Below are 23622 nucleotides of genomic sequence, written 5' to 3' on the forward strand. Positions count from 1 at the left end.
CTACATCCATCATCCATGTTTTATTTTATTTTGAGCCAGGGTCTCATTAAGTTGCCCAGGTTGGCCTCAGACTTGTAATCCTCCTGCCCAGTCTACCCAGTAGATGCGACTGCAGTACAGATGTGGGCCACCGGCGCCCTGCTGTATTGACTTTTTATTCAAATATGCTAGCCCCTGTTTAATTTATTCATTAAGTCATTTAATCTTTGCACCCTTGAGGTAAGTACTATCGTTATTCCAATTTACAGATGAGAAAACAGACGAGAAAGAGGCTAAGTAACTGGTTTAGCCTTCTAATTTTAAGTAGAGGCAGCCAGAAAACACAGTTTATAAATTCAGCTCCAAGTGTTGTTTATTCGTCTGTCTGCTCCACTGGAATGTGGGATCGAGTTCATGCCATATTACAATAAGCATCTCCCGAGCCTAACCCAATACCTGACACAGTAGGTAATCAGTAATTGCTTCACTGGGTAAAAGGAAGAGAAAGGAGCACAGAATCCCACGACGGTGTGGTTACCAACATTTACCAAATGTCCACGTGGGGCGAGCTCACGAGATACGTGAAAGAAGCTCAAGAATCAGATGACATTCCTGCACGCTCAGAACCCGCATCCTTAACATCAAGAATTCGGAGGAGATTGCGCTTCCCCGCAGCCGCTTTTCTCTCGCCCGCTCCTTGCCCCGGAATGCCCCGCTCCACCTCTTCCTTTTCCCTCGCCATCCTCTCCGTGGATTCCACTCTCCGGGTTTCCCGTATGCCGGCGCACGGATAGCTCCAGTGCAAGGGAGAGCTCCGGGCTAGAGTGGCGGGCATGCGCAGACCGGGCGGCGCACTGCGCATGCGGAGAGATGGCGGGCCCGGCGTCCTGACCGCCGCGGGTCACCCTCCTCCCCTCGTGCCGGCGGCGGGAGCTCACGGGCTGGTGGGGCCGCGGCGGGCGGGGCGGCCGAGCCAGGCGGCGCCCCCCAGCAAGCCGCGGGCCCGCTCCGCGCCCGGCACCGAGAAGCCGGCACGTCGGGGGTGGCGCTCGAGCCCGCCGCAGAGGGCGGGAGCGCTCGCGGGCGCGAGGGGCGCGGGCCGCCCGCTCGGCAGCATGAGTCAGCAGCGGCCGGCGAGGAGACTGCCCAGCCTTCTCGTGGACCCGGCGGAGGAGACGGTGCGCCGCCGCTGCCGCGACCCCATCAACGTGGAGAGCCTGCTGGTAAGCGCGGTCCGGCGCGCCGGCACGTGACGCGCGGCCCTCCGCCTGCTCCGCACCTGCGCGCGGCGCCCGGGGCGCGCGGCCGAGGAGGCGGCCCCGCTGGGGTGGGCGCGCCCCGCCTTCCGGACGCGGCCCGGGCCTCGCGCTCTCCTCCCGCTCGCCGGTTTCCCCCTTGACCGCAGCCACCCAGAACCCTGCCCGTCGCGCTGGTTTGCCACACGCAGCTTCCCTCCCGCGTGAGGTCTCTGTTCAGTGTGACGGTACCCAAAGGAAGTTTGAGTCCGATCCCCTGTGCTTCGTGGTTCTCTTAGCTCTGGGTGCATCCATTCTTTTCCCTTCCTTTGCCCATTTTCGACTAATCGTCTGGTTTCTCCCCATCATTAGCAATAACTCAACATTGACCGAAGTCATCCTACCCAGTCCCCACGCCCAGTAATTGGTGAACATTATCTCGGTTCCTCACAGTCCTAAGAAATAGTTACTCCTGTTTTGCAGTTGTTAGAACAGACTTGAAGATGTTAACGGACTTGCCTGGTTAGACAGTAAGTGGAGAAAACCTTCTGAACCTCAGTGTCTGACTCAAGATAATAAATGCTTGACTACTTAAACTACATCCTGAGTCCATCTTTCCTTAACTCCCTGTCTCCTCCCATTCACAGTATCTCTTCCCCTTCTCAGTCAGACTTCTGGAAAAAGTTGTTTGTGTGCACTGCGTCCACTTGTTCACCTCCCATTGCCACCATCCCACTTCTGGGGACTTCTGCCCTAAGGGTAATGTTAGACTGCCCTAAACAGGTTCCCCCGCAGCCATGTCAGTTTTAACATCTGTTTCACTCCTGTCTTTCTGTAGTTTGACTTGATTGACCACACTCTTGCTGAAAACTCCTTTGAGTTCCTTTGATACCACATTCTCTGTGCTCCACCTGCTTATCTGACCTCTCCTTGTCCACCTCTTCCCCTTCATATCCTGTTCCTGTTATTCAGGATTTTTTCCTACATTCCACTCACTCTCTTCGTGTGGGAGGTCGTTCATTACTCCTGTGACTTCTGATACCATCTGTATTGGTGTTCTTAATCTTTGAGAATTTGGTAAAAGCTCTAAATTCTCACTCCTGGAAAAAATCACTTAACTTTGCAAGTAGAAGATGCACACATGCCTTGAAGTCTTATTCACTGTGGTCGTTTCGCTCACATCATAACAATTCTCAGATCTGTGAACCCAGCTCAATGCTTTCCTACTGTCCGTTAGGCATTCCTATTAAGATTCAAACTCCCGAGTTGAAACTGAATTCACTTTCTTCTTGCCTAAGCAAGCTGCAACTCTGTCATTTCCTATTTTAATAACTGGTGTCACCCCACCACATTGCCAAAGCCAGTGTCCTCGGCATCATCTTTGCCTTCTTCCTTATACACTGACCTTCAGTCTCCCAAAGCAAAAGTACCTGTCACTTCTGTTGTCTATCTTTCAGATTGTTGTAGTGCTTCCTGACCAAACATTTTCCTGCTTCCAGTCTTGCCCTCACTTTCCATGTGTGCTCCACATATAACTAACGATCCTTTTAAAAGTCTGTTTCTAATCTTGACTCTTGGCAGAAGGATTCTATTATGGTTCCCTAGTGCTCTAAGGATAGAATAGAAACATCTTAACAAGCTCACTCTTTCCTTAACTGTTTATAGTTGCTAAATTTTCCATATTCTTTCAATCCCCTGGGTCTTTTGCTTTCTTCTCGTCTGGGTAGAACTGCCTACGTATATCTAGGCCATATAGCCTATTCTGCCTTTCAAAACAAAACAAAACTTTTTTTAAACATGCATTTTCTTATTACTTCCTATGGTGTTTCAGATATAGATTTTTAGGTTCTTTGTCTGAGAATCTTCCTGAACTCAAGACTGGGATAGGCCCATTTCCGTTCCCATAGCCCTTGTGCTTACTTTGCAGGTTCCTGAGTGTAGTGACGGTCCTTTCATTGTTGTATAGCATGTTTAGTGCCCCTTGAAAAGATTCGGCAGATAGTTAATGAATAAAGTAAGTCCTTTAAAACTTGTTCAGAAATTAGTTGTATATCTTGCTGAATGTTGCCTGGATAAGTGACTCGAAAGTTGTCTGGAATTTTGAGCAGCAAGACACTAGTATTGATTAAAGATGAGCTTAGCTTGCAAATTGTAAAATAAGGAAAATCTGAATGGGTGAGTAGAATGCAGTCACCTCAGAGAAAGTGTATTTCCAAAGAGCTCTTGAAGAAGTATTTCTTCCCAGACAGGGAGTTGGTACAGAGTGGCATCTATACAGAAGTTTTTGACCAAATTGGAGGAATTCTTAGAATATTAGTCCTTAAAATTCACCTTTTACTTTTTTCTCCCACCTTTAAAGATGTTTCCTAGATCACTTCAAACTGTAGCCACAAATAACAGGGGCAAAGATGGCATGCTGTCCTTTGAGATCTCAAATTTAGAAGTGTAGGTCCTTATACATGGGATTTGAAGCAGTAGTGAAATAACTTGGAAGTTGTCAAAATATGCTGATTTGCCCGTCAGTTACTGTGGGTTCCTAGGGAAGTGTGTGATGTCCAGTTTGAAGGCTTCCACTTTCCCTGAATGGGTTGCAGCTAAGATACAGACAGACCACCTATAAAGAATGTCTAGTCCTGGGGCAGACAGTTTTGTTATTCTGCCAAAAGAAAGAGTGTTTTCCTATTCAAAGAGTAAAAAAATGAATGAACGTGCTCAGAACCTGTTTTCCTACATGTGTCATTGTAGTTGGCATGTAATGGAACTGCATCTGTGGCAGAGTGTGGGGAAAGGAAAGCATTTATGTCGTCATGCCTCATTGGGGGGATTGACCCTGTACCAGGTTGTGAACAACAGGAAATAAGGGACGGGGAGGGGGTTTAAAAAGCAGAAAAGGATGCCCTTCTAGAATATGGGGATAGCAGATAATGAGGCAGTCTATTTGGAAACCAGTGTACACTACTTTAAGAACAGAACCTCTGCCAGGGGTGGTGGTGCACACCTGTAATCCCAGCGACTCAAGGGGCTGAGGCAGAAACATCACAAATTCAAAGCCAAGCCCCAGCAAAAGCAAGGTACTAAGCAATTCGATGAGACCCTGTCTCTAAAGAAAAATACAAAATAGGGCTGGGGGTGTGATTCAGTGGTCGAGTGCCCCTGAGTTCAATCCCCAGTATACACACAAAAAATGAACAGAACCTCTGCTGGGCATGGTGGCACATGCCTATAATGCCACCGATTCAGGAGGCTGAGGCAGGAGGATCAGGTTCAAAGCCAGCCTCAGCAATTTGTCAAGGCTGTAAGCAACTTAGTGAGACTGTCTCTCAAAATTAAAAAGGACTAAGGATGTAGCTCAGTGGTTAAGCTCCTTGAGTTCAATCCCTAGTACCAAAAACAAAACAAAACCAGAACCTCTGCAACAAGTCCCTATGAGCGCCTGTGTAACAGTTTATGACATTTGTTTATGTGAGTTTCATATCTCTGTGATGAGGATGGGTTTTTCATTCAAAAATCTTGCTCTAATAGTTATCCCTTATCTCATACTCGGAGGAGAGGGGTTAAATGTAAAAGTAGCATTGACAGTTGGTCATACTTTTCTGCTGTTTGACTTTCATCAGACTGCTCCAGTGTTCTGCTGTTGGATGCTGTGTTTGCAAATCACTGTCATTAGTACTGTTGAAGAGAGGTAGGCATAGTCCCTGGCCCCCAGGACGGGCATTCCCATCACCAGTGTTGCATGCCCAGCAGATCCACATTCTCCTGTCAGATATAAACTATAGTCTTACAGTGGATCTCTTATCTACTTGGGATTACTCTGTATCAAAGTAACTTCCTACCTGATGCTATTGTCTGGTTATAGAGGATAAGGAAATCATCCTGCCAAGGGTTTGTTACACTGATATAAACAGCTTCTTAACTGCTCATCAGTTTTAGTCAGTTTTTTTCATTGTTGAGACCAAAAGATATAACAAGAACAATTAGAGAAGGAAAAATTTATGTCGGGGCTCATGGTCTCAGATCTAAGTCCATAGACGCCCAATCTCATTGCTGTGGTCTGGATGTGAGGCAGAACATCATGATGACAGAGTATAGTAGAGGAAAGTGGCTAAGAACATTGCACCAGAAGGCAGGGAGAGAGCTCTGCTCCACAAGGACAAAACATACACCCCAAAGGCATACCCTCAGAGACCCACCTCCTCCAGCCACCCCCTATTGCCTATAGTTACCACCCGGTTCATCCCTATCAGGGAATTAATGCACTGATTAGATTACATCTCATAACCCAGTCATCTCACCTCCAACCTTTCTTACATTGTCTCACACAGAGCTTTTGGGGGACACCTCATATCTGAACCATAACATCATCTGACCTCAGGCCTCCCGCACCCCAGTTCTTTCCCCACATTTCTCCCCTACTCGTGTTGTGTTTTTAAACTGATTTTGATTATATCGTAGTCTTGTTCATAGATCTTTGGTGTTTCTCCACTGAATGTGACCTGAGTCCAGACTCCTTAGCATGATCTTTGTATGGTACTTTCATGCACTTCACCTTCAAAAACTGAGTCACTTTTACATGGTCACACAGGTGGGTTCTTAAAAAAAACTCTGTGTTTTATATCCTCGTACCTTTGTTTGATTTCCTGTGCTAGGAATCCTATATTTTTTTTCTTTCCCAAAGTTTACTATTCAGGCAAAATCTGGCTTACCCATCAAAACTTTTTCCCTGTGAAATCTTCTGTGACTCCTCTGGGTGCAACAGTACTCCTGTTGATTCTCTCCTTGCAGCACCTGTGGGATCCACTACCCCAATTGTGCTTCATGGGACAATTTTTTCACTAAGCAAGAACTGATAACAGCCTGTCTGGAAACACACCTCTTGACACTTCTTTCCAAGACAAGGCTATTTTGGGTTTCTTCTGACATGGCTTTAATCATAAGATTTTATTTTTTGCAAGAAAATAATTCCTAAATGTGTTGCAGACATATATGCAAACTTTGATCATCTCTAACTGGCTCAAGCGGTGAGCCCTGCTGAGGTGCTACTAATTTCCTAGTGGTTGCAGGAATTGAAAAGAAATTTTTTATTTCTGTGATATCAAAGTTTCTAGTATGCATTTTTCCATTATTAGAAATACTGCTGCTCTTATGTTAATTATAATGGAAATGCATAGCTGACTGTTGAGAATTTGTGAGCACATTTTATGGAACCATCCATTTAAATAGCAGGGGGTGAGCATTTGTGATTGAGACGGTCTTCCACCTCTGCTGAGCTTTCCAGTCTTAATGATCACTGTACTCCTTTTGATCCTTAGTACTTGCAGTCAGAACATTAGCATCTATTCAGTAATAAATTCTTATGTACATATTCCCATCCTCTCCCTTCCTTTCTTTCCTACTTCCATACTTATGGAAGCCATGTGATCTGAGAAACCTAAATCTGTGATCATTGTCAGATGTGATTATAGGCAACATAGATATAGTTTGGACATACTATTCTCATAAATTAATTACTAAATTAATTACCTCTAGGTGAAAAGGGGGGATTTTGTATATAGAATAAAATGCTGTTTTTAAATTGCTAAATTAAATTTTTTATGTCTTTTTTCAGCCATCGAAAATAAGAATTAATTTAGAAGATAATGTACAATATGTATCCATGAGAAGTAAGTTGATTCCTGAATGGGCTTTAGATTTTGTAGTCGAATTTAATATAGTTAAAATGATTTACTATACGAGACTGTGAGAACTGAAATAATAAACAAAATGTACTATTTGAACACTGAAATGTGATTTGGGAAATTTTATTAAAAAGTCCTGAAAGTTGTGAGTTGAATGATGTGCACAAAGGCTAGTTTATTCTCCGTTGCTTTGGACATGTCATTTTAAAAGAACAAAGTAGCACATGATATTATTTACAGACCGAATCTAAAAACATCAAACTTATGGAGATGGTAGAATGGTGTTTACCCAGAAACTGGGAAAGGGGTAAGGTTGGTGGGAAGGGGAGACCTTGATTGACAATTGAATTAGAGGAGAGCAATGGTTTCTGGTGTTCTGTTGCACACAGGTGACTATAGTTAATGTGTTTTAAAATAACTGAAAGGACTTTAAATGTGCTTACCACAAAGAACTGATAAATATTTGAGGCGATGGAGATGCTAATTAGCCTGATTTGAACGTTCAGCAGTTTATACATGTATCAAAATGTCACTTGTACCCCATAAATTGATACAATTACTGTTTCTTAATGTAAAATAAAATAAACTGAGTGTGGCAGCACCTACCTATAATTCAGCTACTCAGGAGACTGAGGCAGAAGGATCTCAAGTTCAAAGCCAGCCAGGGCAATTTGGTGAGACCCTGTCTCAAAAATAAAAAACTGGGGATGTAGCTTAGTGGTAAGATTACTTACTTAGTATGTGTGATTCCCTATGTTCAATCCCCAGGACTGCAAAAATTAAACTGAAAAAAATCTACATTTGAGAATATTTCCCCAAATTCCTCTGTGAGGGATATTATTTGTCCCCTGCAGAATTGAAGACTTTTAGCAGTATGCATGAGGACAGTCTCTTGCCCTGTAATTCCTTTTATTCTTTCCATCTAAACCTCTGCATGGGTTAACGCCATCAGGTACCCTAGGTCCCTGTTCTTCAGGAGGTCTTTGTGATGAATTGTCCCACCCCTGATTTCCTCTTAATTTGATCCCTAGTGGGGTCTTAGTGCATAGGTGTCTGAATATAAATCTTATAAGCATCCTAATTTTCTTCAGCCCCTGCCACAGTCTCACCTATAATTGGTCACTAGGTTTGGTCAGCTTTACCTTTGAAGTGTTTTTTCACCTGTCCCATACCACCAACTCATAATGCCATCTGACATTTATTGATCTCATACAATGCCTGCTGTTATATTAAGCTCTTTGCGTGAATTATCACACCACTTCAAAATACATGTATCAGACTGGGGATTGAACCCAGAGGTACTTTACCACTAAGCAACACCCCCAGCTTGTTATTTTTCATTTTGAAACAGGGTTTCACTAAGTTGCTTAGGGTCTTGCTAAGTTGCTGAGGTTGGCCTTGAACTTGAAATCCTCCTGTCACAGCCTCCTGAGTCACAGGGATTACAGATATGGCACCACTGTGCCCAGCTATAATCCATATTTTGTAAGTGAATAATCTGAGGCCCAGAAAGGTTAAGTAACTTGCTGAAAGTCAGGATTCAGGTCCACGTTCCTGGCTGAAGAGCCTAACTCTCAGTCTACCCCTTTCCTCTGCAGCCAGTGTAGTTTTTCTAATGCAGAAATGGGATTATAACATCACTCAGTCTGAGTTCTTCAGTGGTGCTCTATGACCTATAGAGAAACCTAACTCTTCACATACTTGATTTTGTTTATTTGTATTACATCTGTAAGGCACCTCCTGTATTTCAAGATGACAAGGTAGTAGAGAAGGGGTGGACAGAAAGACAGGGCCTTCACGTGGCCCCTTGCTTAAGGCTGCAGCCTCATCCCCAGTGCTCTGCTGACCTCATCTGTCCCTGAGGCTGTGCCACCTGCAGATTCCATGACTGCTCCCTGTTTGCCAGTGCTGCTTTGTCCTTTGACCTGGTGTTTTCTCTGCCTCCCTCAGCAGTAGGGACACCTCATCCTTCTGTGCTGTGCCCAGCTTGCTCCTATCAGGTATCTCCACTTCCCACTCCAGTAAAGGTGGTATTTCATGTTCTCAAGTAACTTTGCACACCTCTGTGCACTTAGCTCAGGCTTGTAATAGAGCCCCTTATTAGACTCTGAGACACCCTTAATTTGAAGACTTTCTTACTCACATTTATATCCCCTTAGCAACTTTCATGGTATGGGTGTTCAGTTAGATTTGTTCTTTATTAGCTGATTGATATCCCAGGAAAGTACTTATCCTAGATTTGTAAGACCCTAATTTTGTTAGTAGTGTAATTAAATATATGATTTTTAAAGTTAGAATTTCTCATTTAGAATCTAAGTTTTATTATGAAATTATGACTTTTTTCTACTTCCAGTTTAAAAAACTTAAATTCCTAATTCATCCCTGTTTAATCTTAAGTCTAGGAATTGAGTCATAGGGAAGACATTAATATAAAATATGTGCTTTTGTTCTTAGAAAACTACCAGTGGTCTTGTGAAAAATGGAGCAAGACTCTGGAGGGGCTCTGAGTGAGGGCTGACTGTGGAGAGGTGGGCATCTCTTTGAAGCATATTGACATGGATACAATGGAGTAGAGAAAAAGAGAAGTCATGTATTCCATACCAGATTAACAACTATTTTAAAAATTATTTTCTCTGTGAACCAAAATGATAAGAACATTTTTGGGTGCTGGGGATGCAACCCCAGGCAGGGGGCACTGAGCCACATCCTCAGCCACCGCCCCCTTTTTTTTTTTCTGGTGTTGCTGGGGATTGAACCCAGGAGCTTGTGCATGCTAGGCAAGCTCTCAACCAGCTGAGCTATATCCCTAGTCTCCCTCCCTCAGCCCTTTCTGTTTTTTAGTTTGAGACAGGCTCTTGCTAAGTTTCTGAGTCTGGCTTTGAACTTGTGATCCTCCTGCCTCAGCCTCTTGAGCTGCTGGGATTATAGGCATGTGCCACCACAACTGGCATGAGAACTTTTTTGTAGCATCAAATTGGAAAAGATAAATGGTAATATTCAGGCACCTGAGATGAAGCCCTCATATGCTATGTAATGATAGAACCCACAAGTTATATAGCAGGTTAGCACAAATCAAAATTCCTTAAAAATAATCTCACTCAGCAGTTTCACATCTTGGAATTTATCTCTAGGAAACAATTAAGGGTACATACAATAATTTTGTACAAAGGGGTCCATTGAAGTAAGCCACATAGTAAAGTTGGAGATGGTCTGAATCGCCGTGTGAGGATCCCTTCAGCAAATACTTCATGTGGTCAAATACGCAACTGTTAAGAACTTCTTGGCATATCAGAATGTGCACCGCACTAAAAGGGCATGTTATAGAATGGTGCCTTGCTGTTTCTGCCTGTAAAAGCCGTATCTGCATATTGACACACAAGCGTGTTGGGGATTGTGTGTGTGAAGTCCCCAGATTGTCATAGTAGATGAGTAAAATGAAGAAGAGATTTGTTTCCCTTCATGTTTTTTATTACAGGGTAATGAATATTTTTAAAAACAAATGCACCACTTTTCCTCAAAATGTATCGTAATTGTTCTAATAGAAAACCAGTTGCGGGCTGGGGTTGTGGCTCAGTGGCAGAGCGCTTGCCTAGCATGTGTGAGGCCCTGGGTTTGATCCTCAGCACCACATAAAATAAATAAATAAAATAAAGGTATCATGTCCACCTACAAAAAAATTAAAAAAAAAAAGAAAAAGAAAACCAGTTGGGACTTTCAAAAACTTCATCAGACATGGTTATTCTATGAATAGAAACATCAAAAAAAAAAATAATAATAAAAGCTGGGTCTCTGCCTTTCCTGTCTAAAGTATACTTTAACTTAAAGGCCAAAGGAAAAATTTAATTTTAAAAATCATTTTTAATCCTGTTCCTGAAAAATGTTGTGGATACAAATATATGCTTACTGCTTTGATAATAAACAGTAGACTTCTAAAAATAAATATGTTCAAGGGAAACTGGTTGCATGTCTCAAATACTCCTTTATTGAAACCAAAAGCTTTTGTTTAACCTGGGATAAGCTCATAAATTTTTTGTCCAATTTGAGAAATTTATTTCATAGAAATTAGCCGTGATTTGGTCTGTGTAGGAATTTCTGTAGGGGTCTGTGCTTTCTGATCAAGAGAAAATGAATATTTAAATGATTTGAGAAATGTTACTTGAAATTTTGTGAATGTGTTTGTTTCCCAGAAGCTCTAAAAGTGAAGAGACCTCGTTTTGATGTATCACTGGTTTATTTAACTCGAAAATTTATGGATCTCGTCAGATCTGCCCCCGGGGGCATTCTCGACTTAAACAAGGTTGCAACAAAACTGGGAGTACGAAAACGGAGGGTCTATGACATTACCAATGTCCTAGATGGAATTGACCTCGTTGAAAAAAAATCTAAGAACCATATTCGATGGATGTGAGTTGGCCAGAAATGTTCCATTGTGTTTGTCAAGTAACAATCCCATACTTGAACCAAGTGAGGTATTAGCAGTATTGGTGATATGAACAAAGTAACATGATTCTTGTTAGAAAAGGGTTCTTTTAGGTCTTCTTTGTCCCACAAAGTGCATAAGTTTTTTGTTTTTTGTTTTGGTTTACTATTTGGGACTAAATAAGAGCCATAATATAGACTATCATTCAGATACTGTGGAATAATATGATTTAAGTGTTTGCTTTTCAAGATCATAAGAAGGATTATGTAGGAGTTTGTTGTTTTTAAGTATTTCCATAATTCTACTGATATCAGGGGAAAATATAATCTGTTAAGGTTGTAAACAGTGATTCTCACAGAGCATTGTAATAAACACCCAGAGGCCTCCCGGGAGTTGTCATTTAGTAGTCTAGGGGGAGGGGCAGGAATCTGATTCTTAGTACCCCAGATAATTAGGATGCAATTCAACTGTGAATCTCCTTCCATAACACGATCGTCTGAATATCTCAAGGAGAGGGCCTTGGGATTTCGGCATACATGAGGCATATGTATGTGTGTACACGTGTGCATAAGAAAAAATACTAAGAACAGGCAAGTATTTTGGATCAGGATGAAAGGGTAAATGAAAAATGCAAAGATCATAAAATAACTAAATGTTAGAAGAGGTTATTCTTCAATAACAGTACATATTGAATTCTAATACAAATGTGCTCGCTTCAGGGATCCATGTCAGATTGAATTCTGAACCACTGATTAGAATTAGATTTGAACAACTAGGAGGCAGAGAATACAAGTAGAGGTGACAGTCTTTTCCCCTATTTTTGTTCCATAAAGATTAAGGGGGGGTGCACATCAGATGTTCAGTCATAACCATTTTGCAGTAACCACCAATAACAAAAGATCTTTTAAGAATAATGAGTAGGCATTATATTCAGAAAGAACATGCATAGTAGGACAAATACAGACCCATTCAATTTTAGCAGAGAAACTCATGTAGCCAGTACTCTTGTTTTTCATGTGAGGGATTGCAATTATCTGTTATTAATGGTGACTTTTTTTTTCCCCTTCCTTTTGAAGAGGATCTGATCTTAACAATTTTGGAGCAGTGCCCCAACAAAAGAAGCTGCAAGAGGAACTTTCAGACTTATCAGCAATGGAAGATGCTTTGGATGAGTTAATCAAGGATTGTGCTCAACAGTTATTTGAATTAACAGATGATAAAGAAAATGAAAGATATCCTTTAAGTATATGCCTTTTTAAAATTTCTGCTTCCAGAGCAGATTAAGTGGTAAGGTCATTTGGAGGATTTAGTTTATATTAATTAGATGTTGAATTGGACTTCTAAAAATTAAAATAAAGCCAGGCATGGTGGAACACACCTGGATCCCCAGCTCCTGGGGATGCTGAGGCACAAGAATCATGAGTTTGAGGCCAGCCTGGGCAGTGGTTACTGAACAGAGTGAGACCTCCTCTCCAAAAAAGGAAAAAAAAGTAATTTTAGTAAAATATGGTAGTATCGCCTCTGTTTTACACAAGCAATAAATACATTGTTGCTTTTGGCATCTTTGTGTGGCATTTCTTAGGTTAAATTCTGCATGGTACATACAGGGACAAATCCAGTTTAAAGTTTCTACTTAAAATGACGAGCTCATGGTGCTGGGGTTGTGGCTCAGTGGTAGAGCACTTGCCTAGCACATGTGAGGCACTGGGTTCAATCCTCAGCACCACATAAAAATAAATAAATAGAGGTATTGTGTCCATCTACAACTAAAAAAATAAATAAATGAATGAATTTATTCTTGTGGACTCTACATAGTAAAATTTTCATTAGCTTCCATGAAAATCCTGTTTTCCCTAATTTGTGAAGTAAAGTTATTCTGAAAGAAAAGGAATTCCATTCCCATCCACAGAAGCCTGCTGCTACTGAATGTCTGTCCTGCTCTACAGCTCAGTGTGAGACTGGGGAGAGGCTTGGTTTTGGTGCTGACCTCCTCCTGGGTCCTCTGGACATTCATGCTGCTGTTCCCTTGGGGTGCCTTTTGTGAGAATGGCACTTACTCTTGAGCTTGCCCCATCTCCCAGCTTGCTTACAGTTTCCTGGGCAGGCACAACTCCTCTTCTTCATGATACAGTTACTAGAAGGAAAATGAAAACCTGCTCACATCACTGCAGCCAGCCAAAAGTGTATAGTAAGGAAGGATGCTGGAGAAACTGAAAGAAATTGCTTAAGGAATGAAATTTTATATTTCACAGATTTTTTTCTTTGATGTTAGGGGATTCTTCAGATCCAGAATGTTTTCCTGAAGGTCCCATAGTAAGAACTAGCACTGAGTAGGGAACAGGTGTGAATTTGAATATAGTAGTCTTCCATTATTCAAGGTCTTACTTTCTGTGGTTTCAGTTACCCTAAGTCATCTGTGGTCCAAATATGTTAAATGGAAAATTCCAGAAATAATTCATATTGTTTTAACAACTTTTATGATAGTATATTGTTTTAATTATTCTATTAGTCATTATTAATCTACCTAGTCTGTAAAAAACTTCATTATAAGTACACATGTATAAGAAACAGTATATTTGGGGTACTATACTATCTGTGGTTTGGGGCATCCACTCAGGTCTCAGAATATATCCCCCTCAGATAAAGGAGAATGACTGTACCTTTGTGAGTTGTATTCATGTTACAGACTCAAAGTTTATTAGTGTTTTCCTCTAGAGGTTGTTGTCATGACTTTCTTTTTTTTTGGGTGGTGTTGGGAATTGAATGCCAGGCAAACTCTACCAACTGAGCTATATCCCCAGCCCTGTCATCCTGACATTTTAATTTTATTTATTTATAATTTTTTGGGTTGAAACTAAATATATTTTAATAGAAAACAAAATACAAAATAACTTTTCAGAAAACAAATATTTAACCCTTTTCCACACATCAGAACTTGCTTTGCCCTCAGCACAGCTGGACACAGCGTGGCCATGGAGTGGGCGCTGTGGGAGGCAGATGCTGAGGGCTACCTTGACACAGTCTTGTGGAGACTCCATGTCTTGTGACTTATTCCACTTTTATCATAATTTGGTCTGGGGACTAAACTCAGGCTCGCGCCTGCTAGGCAAGCATTCTGCTGCCGAGTTACACCCCAGCCCCCCCATGCTCTTTCTCTTCAAAGACAAGACTGATAAAAGTGCACCTGAGAAAGAAATGTTCCCTTCCCAGGGCCACCACAGAGCCAGCACTCAGCACCCCACCCACTTCCAGAAACAGGTCCCTGGCACATCAGGCTGCAGAGAGACTTCCCTTCTCCTGACACACTGTGCTGCCATTTTCTCTGAGTTCCCTCATCATGACATTTTAAAAAATGAAATTTTTTTTTTTACTGCTTTCCTTAGATGTGAGTTTGCATTTCATAAGAACTAGAGATATTTTAACACCTGTATTCATGTATTATAAGAGCTGAATTATCTACCCAGTATACAGCACTCTGCTTAGAGATCCTTGACTAATTTTTACACTGGCATATGTGACGTATCAAGATATTCATAGCATTCAAGCCTTTCATGAACAGATTGTTATTGCAGTTAAAGCTCCAGAGGAAACCAGGTTGGATGTTCCAGCTCCCAAAGAAGTAGGTAGCCCTGCCTTTTACAAAATATTTAAGGAGAGAAGTGGGCTAACTGCCAGGCCTATGATCTACTGCAATCACAATAACTTACTGGGCGTTATGTTCTGGTTAGCTATATATCCAATACTAGTCAAGCCACTTCAGACATTATAACTTGTTTTGACTAACATGCCTATAAAGTAGTCATTGTGGCCTTAAAATGAACCAGTGCACATAAAAATGCATTCAGTCCGAACATCACGCAGTAAATGACAGAACTAGATTCCAGTGCAAAAAGTTTGGCCTCAAAGTTCATTCTTAACCATGGTGCCATAGTGCTGCTTGGAGGAGCCACCAAGAATTGGCCTTAGTCTTTTGCAGAAGTGAGTTTGGGTCACAGCCAAGGCTTCAGGGAATTAACTTATTAACAAAATTCATAAAAGACTAATTATGAACAAACTAGAAAACTAAGTTACAAATTTAAAACGGAAATTAAAATCTCAGCATAAATGGAAATCAACCACCCACTGCTTAGCTCATTCCTTCCCTTGCAGGAAAGTTTGTACTGAAAGATAATTGTCACCAGAAGGCTGCTTGGTAAGGATGGAGTCAGAACCAGGAGGTGGCCATTCTTGGGACAGACCATCAAGTCCTGACAGCTTGATAGACCCATCAGTTCTCATAGCGAGTCCTCTTCATTGCTGTAGCAAGGGATAGTCCATCATCCTTCTTTCCTCTTATCCCCAGCAGCACGCTATGCAAGTGGGATCCCATGATACCTGACAGTGTATTCTAAATTCATTAACAAGCAGCTTGGTTTTGCCAGTCACAGCTAGGTTATGACTTGTTGGTGATATTGTCTAGTTGTTTTCTTTGGATTTAGATACATGCCAAGTATCCAAGTATCATTTATATTTAGTATCAGTTTCACAGATGTTATAACTTTTTCAATAAAATAGTTAAATAAGTAACTATTACTCCTTTGGTACATCTTTCTTTGGGGCATGATAATCCATTCTGCTGGAAGTGATGCGGTTTGGATTTTTACCCAAGGTTCTGAATTGCTTCAGACTATAATTGCCAAGCCTTCAATCATACCAGAACTTTCTCTGAAGATCCGTATAGAAGTCTGCTCTTGGGCCCTCTTTGGGCCATTCTCAGTAGATGAGAGCTTGCTGGTTTCAATGGAGTCTTAAATCCACAAAGATCTTGGGGAGAGTTCTGGAATTGGACTTATAATTTTCTCAGGCATAGTCACCTGGCCATTTGTTTAACTATTGCTTTTAGATGCTTTTACACTACAATGGCAGAGTTGAGTAGTTGTTAAGGGACAGGGTGGCCTGCAGAGCCAGAATTGTTTACTGTGTCTCACCCTCTATAGGAGAAATATGCTAACCTCCAATTTAATGGAATGTGATTCCTCAGCTGGCTGCCAGTACAGAGTAACATATTGATTTGTTGTGTTGTTTAAAAATCTCTCTTGAATAGTACAGAGTTTACCATGAAACCAGGCCTGATCTGGCACTCCAGCCCTGAGCACAGATGTTCTGTCCTCTGGCCCACCTTCCTGGTACCCAGAAGCCACAGCAAGTTGACAGATGAGGTGCAGAGACCTTCTGAGATGCTCCATCTCCCAAACTCACTTGTATGAGATCACAGAGTGGTACAAGCTGGTCGGCGATCTGCATTGTTTAGCCTGACCTACCCTAAAAAAGTGGAGAAGATGGACTTCATTCAGTCAGACCAACTCCCAGTTAAAAAGACAAGGAATCATAATAAATAGAACTGCTACTTGCAAATTTAGCATGGAAGCACCCTGTTTCCTGATTTCCTATGGAAAAAGTATTGTAGTTATTCCTAATAAGCCTGAAGCCAAAGGATGTGAAAAATCCTAGTAAATATTCCTTTACATGCAGTTCTTTTCTTCGTGCACTTGAGGTTTTAATTTGCCTGAGGTGTACTTTGACTTGATTTTTTTCCTCGTTTCTTTCAACTGAAGGACAGCCCTTTCTGTTGTCTCAGTACTTCTTCATTGTCCTGGAAATCCAAACACACCCTTTCATATGGGACCCTAGGATCTTCCATAGTTCTTGGTCATCAAAACACAGATTTTTGACTTTAAAATTCAGCCTCCTAAAGGGTGAACCCCTAATGTAGAAAAAGGCTCTTGAGAACCAAGGTATTCACATGACACCTCTGAAGCTGTTACTGCATGATCAAGTAGCCGTTGTAACTATGAATTTACCAATGGTCTGACGTGACTACAGCTGAGGGCACACTTTTTCTCAACAATATGGTAGGAGGAAAGCTACCAGAATTTGAGTGTTCAGGAACGTCTGCAGTCCTAGTAAGTGAAAAACTACATTAATGACTGCTCTTGTTCATCTTGATGTTTGTGTTCTTTATCAGGACTCTATCACGGTACACATAAGGAGCACCAGAGGACCCATTGATGTGTATTTGTGTGAAGTAGAGCAGAACCATTCAAATGGCAAAACATCAGACAGGGTAGGGACCTCTTCATCTAAAAGCAAGCATCCAGAACACCCAGAGAAAGGTAAGCATATCAATTCTGTGATTAGAGAAAGTTAAGATTTTAATGACTTTTTGGTATATAATATGAATGCATATTATATAGCCTTAGGATTATTTTTTCTCTTCCTATCCACAAAAACATGAGTTTAAACATAATTGCAAAGTCATTGTTACAGTAGTTAAGAGGATTCCTAAAAACTTCAGAGGTAAGTTCCACATAGTTTTAATTGCAGTGGAAATAGCAATAGTCAGTCCGTGGAGGCACCAGCTGGTAGTAGCCTTTGAGTAGGGAGGACGTCCTGCATTCTCTGACAGGTGCTTCCAGCTACAGGTGTAAGTTCCTGTGTACTCTTGTGAGTCTGAAAAAAATTAGCCTTCTGCCATTGAGATACGGGTGCCTGTGCCTGGATCTTCTTTTTTGTAGTAGTGGAATTGCATGCTCTGTTGGCCACCTGCCTTTTAAGAAAGATATCACTTAGAACTCTCTCATCCATTCTTTTGCAGGAGAAAATCCTCCTCAGCAAAGTGAAGATGTGCTTGAAGTGAACAACTGATAGCATTTGAGGATTGATGGATTGAAGTTTTTCCTTTTCACTTTAGAGCATCCTGTGTGATGAATCATGCACCGATCTGAATTTCAGAGCAATAATCATCCAGGAAGTGCTCTCATTATCAGTCAGTAGCAGCATCAAGGCCAGTAGTGTCTTCGAGTAGCTCCCCTATTAGATTACTGGGTAATTATGGTTTCTGCATTCAAAAACAACTTTTTTTAATGATTGTTCACTGCATTTTGTCAGTGAAATAGACATTTCGCCTCCTAAAATAACTTCATCACAAAGAGTACCACGAAACAGACAGTCAGGCCTGGCACGGACAGTTCTTCGTGGACTCTGCCTTCCTTAAAGGATCATGTGGTATATCACAAAAATAATTGCCTTACACTGGTTCACGTTTGCAGTTAAGTGTTGTACATTGGCTAGGTGTACACACAGATCTAAATGTGATGTGTTTGTATATATCTGTATAATGTTTAGATTACTTATGAAATATGTCTAAGTGACACTTTTCACCCTTGTACAGCCAAAATAATGTATATATGAAAAGTGACAGACAGATGCTCTAATTTCTTTGGAACCTATAACTTATTAGAATCCTCTGGATGAGGGTTAGAGGAGAGTTTTTCCAAACTTCTACATGTAGAAGTATCACAGCGTGCTATACATTTAAGTTCATAATACTAATTCAAGTATTTTAATGTGGTTCCTAGCACTAAAATTGGAGTCGGATGCTTCTTGATGTTGAGCTGCCTACAGAGTTATTGTGTCCCAGCAGATTGGTGGCATGCCCCAAATCCTTGGGGGAAAGTATAGAAATGCCATCGTGGAGTAGCCTAATTCACTGAGACATGAATTCAGTCATGTGAAATTGGAAACTGTGTTAAGCTTTTTGTGAGCAGATTTTATAACATGTGTCTGTGTGCAGCCTTCCTCCTCGGTCGGAGGGGTTTTACTTACCATGAGTTGTACCCTGCCCTCTCTCCAGCTCTAGTCCCCCCTTCCCAAGACCTAGCTATTTCTACCTCAGTGGGTAAGTCATTTACCACTCTGTGCCTCAGTTTACTAAGTAGTGTACCATTAGACTGTGACGCCTTGAGGGACTTTGTCATGATCATTGTTATATCCCAGCACCTTGCACCGTGCCTGGCCCACTGGGAGTGCTCAGTGAGTGTCGGACAGATCAGGGAGTGCATGACTGCAGAAGGAGACTGATAAAACCTGGCTTGTCTGCCACACAGGTTTCCCGTGAGCATCATTTGAAGCCTCTCTTGCTTTCAACGAAAAAATCGAAGCAACTTAAAATTAAGACTTTGTATAAAAAGACTTAGGGTGCGGATCCAAAATCAAAATATTACAAAATAATGGATTCACATATTCTGAGCTCAGTAGCTTTTGCCAGTCCTGTCCTCTGCTGGACACCAGCTCCTCCCCCACAGTCCCTGCTTTTTAATTTCTTTATGCTTGGGGACTGCTAGTAAATGGGATGGTTAGCCTTGAGGCATCTCCTTCTGTTTTAGACAAAAAGTTGTCTTTTGAAATAAGCTAAAGAAAAGCTACAGGGGGCAGTGGTCACTGGGCTTGTTGGAGGAACAGCAAGGGTGGGATAAAAACTAAGTTTGGACGTGAAAGTGAGAGCCCAGGCAGGAAGTTGGAAGTGTGTAGGTCAGTCGCTCTTGGAAGGAGCTGAGCTCTGTGTAGCAGATTGGGCAGATATTAGTTGATGTGTGATCTTTTAATCGTGAGAGTAGAAGAGGGCATCTCAGAAGAAAATAGAAGAGGAGAGGCCCAAGAATAGCTATTTTAAGGGGAATACAGAAGAAGGAGCCTTTCCTGAGAAAAGAATGGGGGAAAACCTAAAGGAGATAGTGTCCCAACCAAGGAAGCATTGCCAAAGGTAAGCAGCAATTCCTGACTTGTGAAATGTGATGAATGTTCTGCCTTATACATTGTTCTGAGGGAAAAGTGAAATCATGTCAGCAAAAATCTTATGTAAATTGTAAATGTGTTACATAAATGAAGTAGCTCCGCCACTCCATCTTCTGGTGTTCAGTGTCTTCTTTTTAGAACCGACAAGTGTCCGGGGGTTGGTTTCCCAGCCCTTCCTCCGTCTCCGACTGCACGCTTCACTGCTAACGTCGATGGGTATGGCTGGCAGCTCCGGCAGCCCTCCTCTTCTGAGCTCCCAAGGGGTCAGGAGTCCTGGTCTCAGGAGGCGACACACAGCTCACTGGTGGTAGACATGTGGACCTGGAGCAGTGACCTGCCACTTGGCCCATCGCTCTGTCCTTGCTTGGGGGGAACTTTCTCATTCACTGGCTTGACTTCAGGGGAACTGACTACACCCAGCCAATCGTTCACCTCATCTCCAGCTAGTGTTTGTGAAAATTGAAGCTATGGGGAAAATGACTTTCTGTACTCAGCAATGAATAACAAGAGAGCATCTACCGGAGAGGTGCACTGAGGTCTGCACGTGGAAAAACTTGGGAAAGACTACCACTCTTCGCCTCTTCCACCGCCCCCAAGCCACCTCTGCAGAAGAAAAAGTGGGTGGTTTCTCCGATCGAGTTTGGAGAAGGGAACTGAACATTAAAGGCCCAGTTCCTTTTGGGTTTCCTCTCTTTGGGAACTTCCTGCCTACGGGAATGCACATTTTTACACCCAAGGGGCACCCTGCAGTTGTTTAGTTAGGTCAGTTTGGCCAGGTGGGCATTGGGCAATGTCTGCAGGCATTTTGACCCAACTGGAAGGTGCTGCTGGCATCTAGGGGCAGAGGATGGGCAGCCAGTCAACAATGCACAAGGCAAACCCAGGCGAAGAAATACCCGGTGCGGTGTCTGTGGAGTTGAAGCTGAACGACCCATTATACCAGTACAGGCAGAGATCTGTCCAAATTAGGAGTGGAGTGTTAAGCCCAGTTGCCAGTGGATCTAAAGGCATGTTCCCAGTCACCTTTATTAGTAAGGGGAGCTTCTCATTTCTGTCACGGACGGCTTTGCCTGCCAGCCGATTCTGAGCGTGAAAGGTGGGAGTGTTGCCTGTTGGGAAAAGCCACTGTAGATCTCGTGTTGGGGCCCGCGCTAGCAAGGATGGAATTCGCCTGCAAGTAACACAGCCCCACAATGACCTCTTCAAGCAAGCTTGCTTCTCACAGGATGTGCAGAGAGGGTCCAGGGTAGGTATTTCTCCCCAAGGAGTCAGGAAGCAAGGCTCCAACGGGTCGTCGTTCATCATGCTTGGTCCCATGCAGACTCCCAGGGAGCCTCTGGAGCCCAGCCATTCTGCCTGCATGCTGGCCAGCAAGAAAGATGAAGACAAGAAAGGTACACCCAGTCAAGGACACGCCTGCAAACTGTACCTCACTAACCTGACAGATTGACCACAACTAGCCACTGTAACCTGGGAAGGTAATCTTAGGGGTGGGGTCAGCAAAGGACCAGGAGTTGTGCCACCAAAGATAAGAAGAAGAGATGGTGTGAGATGCATTGCAAGCATTTATCAAGATCTGGCTCCTCGCCCCCTCTGAGCACCAGAAGACTGAACCTGGTAGTGAGGCCGTGAGACTAGCTTTAGTCAGTGGCTCTGGGGGAAGCGGTGTGCAGTCTGCCATGCCCCTCCCTGTGCTGCAACCGAGAAAGCCCCGGTTCCTGATGCAGCAGCAAGGCTCTGGAGCCCTGGCTCGGATCCCTGAGAGACCCCCAGTATTGACGTCATGGAGTGTCACGTCATCGCCCAGTCTATCTTCAGTGATATGTTCAGGGACAACTAACAGTCTTTGCTACAGGCCAGTCAACATCCTCACACCGAAACTGTCACAAATACCTTTGAGACACTCAGAACTTTGTCAGTTGCTTATGATCAACAAAGTTGAAATACGGGTCATTCAATAAAAAGTGACAATCCATTTGTTCACCACTAGTAGAATGGGAGTTAACACAGATTTGTGTGAGGATTGCCATCTAGTGGAGAATTAATTATTCAAGTTATTTGCTTTTAAATAATCAGATGCTACCAGAAAATAGCATGAACTTTAAACATTTTCAGATCCCATTCTTGTCGATAAAGTGAATTCACAATAATTTTTACATATTAAAACCTAAATGAAGTAACTTGGCAAGAAATGTTACTGTTCAGAAATCAGCATGCTATCCTAACTACATAAAAATTTCCATTCTTGCCAGAATCTAGTCTGCAGAGATCTTGATTATCTTGACGCCCCTCAGAACATCACATTGGTCCACAGCACTGGAACCGCTGAGCAGGAAGACATCAGACACCTTAAATATTTTAGTAAGACATGGGCCACCGGGTGGCAGATGAACCTACTTTTGATACCAAGTACTCTATATCAGTCAAGATCCCATAGGAAAACCATGGTAGGTGTCACCCAGAGGCAAGTTAGCGCAAGAAGTGGATTACTCAGGTGTCAGAAGGCTGCAGTAGCAAAAAGGGATATTGAGGTAACATTCATAAATTCAGGAAGCAGCCTCCCGCCTTAGGAAAATGTAGAGGCACCATAACATAGGGGCTCATAACTCAGGTTCCCCTCATGGTTGGCCCTTAGACCCCAGAAGGAGATGCCACGTAAGTGCTTGGAATTCTAGGGAAGGAAAGCCCCCCACCAAAGTGAGGCTCAAACCTCTGAAGGGCGTCTTTTGACATAGCTAGTATGCAGGTCACCAAAAGAATTACAGCCACCTAGCACTGGTACTTCCCAAGGAACACATTGTGGTTGGCATCAGGGTTGCCAAAAGAATCCGGAGCCTTCACTATCATCTGTTGCTATGGTATTATTGAAACAGTTGATGAAGGAAGAGCCCCTTCTGTCTTGCCCTCCATCACCAGCTAGTGTCACAGTCCCCCAGCTAGCAAGGGAATGTAGTTTGCAGAGCTCCTGCTGGGGTCACAGCAGAAAGCAGAAGGGTGAGCTTGGATCTGAGCGCTTATGCTTCCTACCCATAAGAGCCTCACGCACACCCAGCGTGCCCCTTCTACCTGACGGCCCATGGTATCGTAATCCCAGCTCCATCTCTGGCACACTATGGCATTAGACGCATCTTACAAATAGAAATTATTACTTTGTAATTGTAAAATGTCTTTGTGATTCTCTTATTCTAAGGTCCTAGGTTGACAGCTGAGTCCAAGATGATCTTAAGTCCAAATTGACAACTGGAATATGAATTGTTTCTAAGAGATGCGTGTTCCCATGGTACCTTGTGTCACATGATCTGAACTGTATGAATACACACCAGCCCCACTGGGATCACTGCCCTCTTCCTCATCGCCCTGATCTCACTCTCCTTTATTGTAACTAAAACAAGAGTTTGCTGTAGCACTGTTCGATTTTCCACTCCTTCACCCCCAAGATCACCCACCATATTCTGTTCGCATTTCTTGTGGGCTCACATGTTGAGGGAATAGCACTGACCTATTTTCTGCTCATAGCCTTGAAACTAAAATGAGAGGAATTAAAGCAGCCTCCAAGTTGGGCTGGAGCTGTGGCTCAGTAGTGGTAAAGCACTTGCCTAGTATGCACAAGGCCCCAGTTTCAATCCCCAGCAAAAACAGCCTTCGAAATCCTGGCAGTGGGGTCTTTAAAAGTGGCAGTATCAACACTTTACATTCCCAA

At 42.7% G+C, this 23622-nt stretch overlaps 1 protein-coding gene across 2 annotated transcripts; it reads left to right on the forward strand.

Moving 5' to 3' along the window:
• The first annotated feature begins 330 nt into the window (after window positions 1-330).
• Window positions 331-18025, forward strand: E2F6 (E2F transcription factor 6). Of its 2 annotated transcripts, none has more exons than XM_079109834.1 (7): window positions 331-1202; window positions 6820-6874; window positions 11080-11293; window positions 12386-12541; window positions 14814-14928; window positions 17314-17461; window positions 17944-18025. In XM_079109834.1, exons 1-7 carry the CDS (start codon window positions 813-815, stop codon window positions 17991-17993), a joined length of 1128 nt encoding a protein of 375 aa, XP_078965960.1. In that variant the 5' UTR covers window positions 331-812; the 3' UTR covers window positions 17994-18025. The 2 variants fall into 2 exon arrangements, with proteins under 2 accessions (XP_078965960.1, XP_078965959.1); XM_079109833.1 differs by having other exon boundaries at window positions 332-1202; window positions 11077-11293.
• The last annotated feature ends 5597 nt before the right edge of the window (window positions 18026-23622 follow it).

This window comes from Sciurus vulgaris (assembly GCF_902686455.1).
Source record: "Sciurus vulgaris genome assembly, chromosome: 14".
Classification (NCBI taxonomy): domain Eukaryota; kingdom Metazoa; phylum Chordata; class Mammalia; order Rodentia; family Sciuridae; genus Sciurus; species Sciurus vulgaris.

Bases quoted from the DNA above. Each gene is read 5' to 3' on its own strand.
- E2F6 (XM_079109833.1), top strand. From the start codon at position 813: ATGCGCAGACCGGGCGGCGCACTGCGCATGCGGAGAGATGGCGGGCCC. The intron at 12,542-14,813 runs ATATCCTTTAAG...ACTAATTTTTAC, and splicing joins GATGATAAAGAAAATGAAAG to ACTGGCATATGTGACGTATC. The intron at 14,929-17,313 runs GTAGGTAGCCCT...GTTCTTTATCAG, and splicing joins ATGTTCCAGCTCCCAAAGAA to GACTCTATCACGGTACACAT.